The 1,311-nt window shown below is 58.7% G+C and overlaps 1 protein-coding gene across 1 annotated transcript; it reads right to left on the bottom strand.

The window, feature by feature from the left end:
• Window positions 1-112: 112 nt before the first annotated feature.
• On the bottom strand, window positions 113-1,283 carry ETH_00033780 (uncharacterized protein; the record flags this gene model as incomplete). The annotated part of the gene is made up of 3 exons (XM_013379761.1): window positions 113-433; window positions 560-652; window positions 1,104-1,283. Coding segments are annotated over 3 exons (594 nt in total), but the record flags the coding sequence as incomplete, so codon positions are not given.
• Between the last annotated feature and the right edge of the window lie 28 nt (window positions 1,284-1,311).

Genomic DNA, 1,311 nt, shown 5'->3' with positions numbered 1-1,311 from the left:
TGCTGCTGCTGTTGCTGCTGCGGCAGGGCGTAGCGGTCAAGGTACAGCTGCAGCTGGCGGGACGTCAGTTCCTTGTTGAGGCGAGCATTCACTGCAGCAACAAGAGCAGCAGCTACGACGAGAGAGCAGCCGTGAGGGTACCAGCAGCAAAAAGAGCAGCAGCAGCAAGAAACGCAGCAGCAGGAAGAGCAACAGCTGCAGGAAGTGCAGCAGCAGGACGGAGAGCAGCAGCAAAAATCTCACTTTCTTTTGACGCCTCCAGCTCCGCCTGCAGTTTCTGTACCTGGGCTGCGAGGCTCTGGCACTCCGCATGCAGCGCTTGTTGCTGCTGCTGTTGTTGCTGCTGCTGCTGCTTCAGCTTGTGTTGCTGTTGCTCCTCTTGCTGCTGCACCTCTTCTAGCACCTTCAGCTTTGCCTGCAACTCCTCTTTGGCCTAAAGGAGCCGCAGCAACAGCAACTTCAGTTGCAGCAAAATGCAGGCGCAGCAGCAGCAGCACCTATACGACCGAGCGCAGCTACAGCAGCAGCGGCGACAGCGACAGCAACAGTGGGAACTGACCGCAGTTGCTGCTGCAGCTTCTGCAGCACACTGTTTTGCCTTGGCCTTGCTGCTGCGCACGGACTGCTGCAGCTTCGCCACCACTGCATTTCCCTACATCAGAAAGACACACAGGTAGACGCTGCTGCTGCTGCTGCTGCTGCTGGTGCTGCTTTTGTTGTTACTGTTAATACTGTGCATATTCTTGTTGCTGGCGTTATCTTGGCTGTTCTGCTGCTCTTTTGCCGCTGCTGCTGCTGCTGCTGCTGGCATAGGACAAGCAGCAGCAAGCAGGAAGCAAAAGCGAACAAGAGGAGCGCAAACAGCTGCAGCAGCGGCCGCAAAAACTGTCGGCAGTTGCTGCTGCAACACAGCTTCCAATGCATGCGAACTCGGAGGCAGAAGCGACAGCAGGGAACACAGACACACACAGCTGCCAGCCTGGGGGCCCCCATGGGGCACTGGGGGTCCCCGCGCGGTGCCTAGAGGGGCCCCCAGGGCCCCTCGGCCACTAGGGGGCCCCCAAAGACAAACAAAGAAATAAACAAGGCGGGAGAGACCTCACTTTCTCGAGCTCGCGAACGAGGTGGTCAACTTCAACAGAGCGGCTGGCATGTTCCGTTTTAAGCTGCTGCAGCTGCTGCTGCAGCTGCTGCTGCTGGCTGCTGCTCGCCTGGAGCTGCTGCTGGGCCTGCTGTGCTGCTGCAGTGATCTCCTCCAGCTGCTGCTGCAGCCGCCTGTTCTCCTGCTGCAGCCGCTGCACTTCTTCGATA

The sequence above is a fragment of the Eimeria tenella genome, genomic scaffold (assembly GCF_000499545.2).
Source record: "Eimeria tenella Houghton genomic scaffold, Eth_scaff3916, whole genome shotgun sequence".
Lineage (NCBI taxonomy): Eukaryota > Apicomplexa > Conoidasida > Eucoccidiorida > Eimeriidae > Eimeria > Eimeria tenella.
Note: the sequence above shows the minus strand (reverse complement) of the source record. Positions and strands in the feature narration are given on the sequence as shown.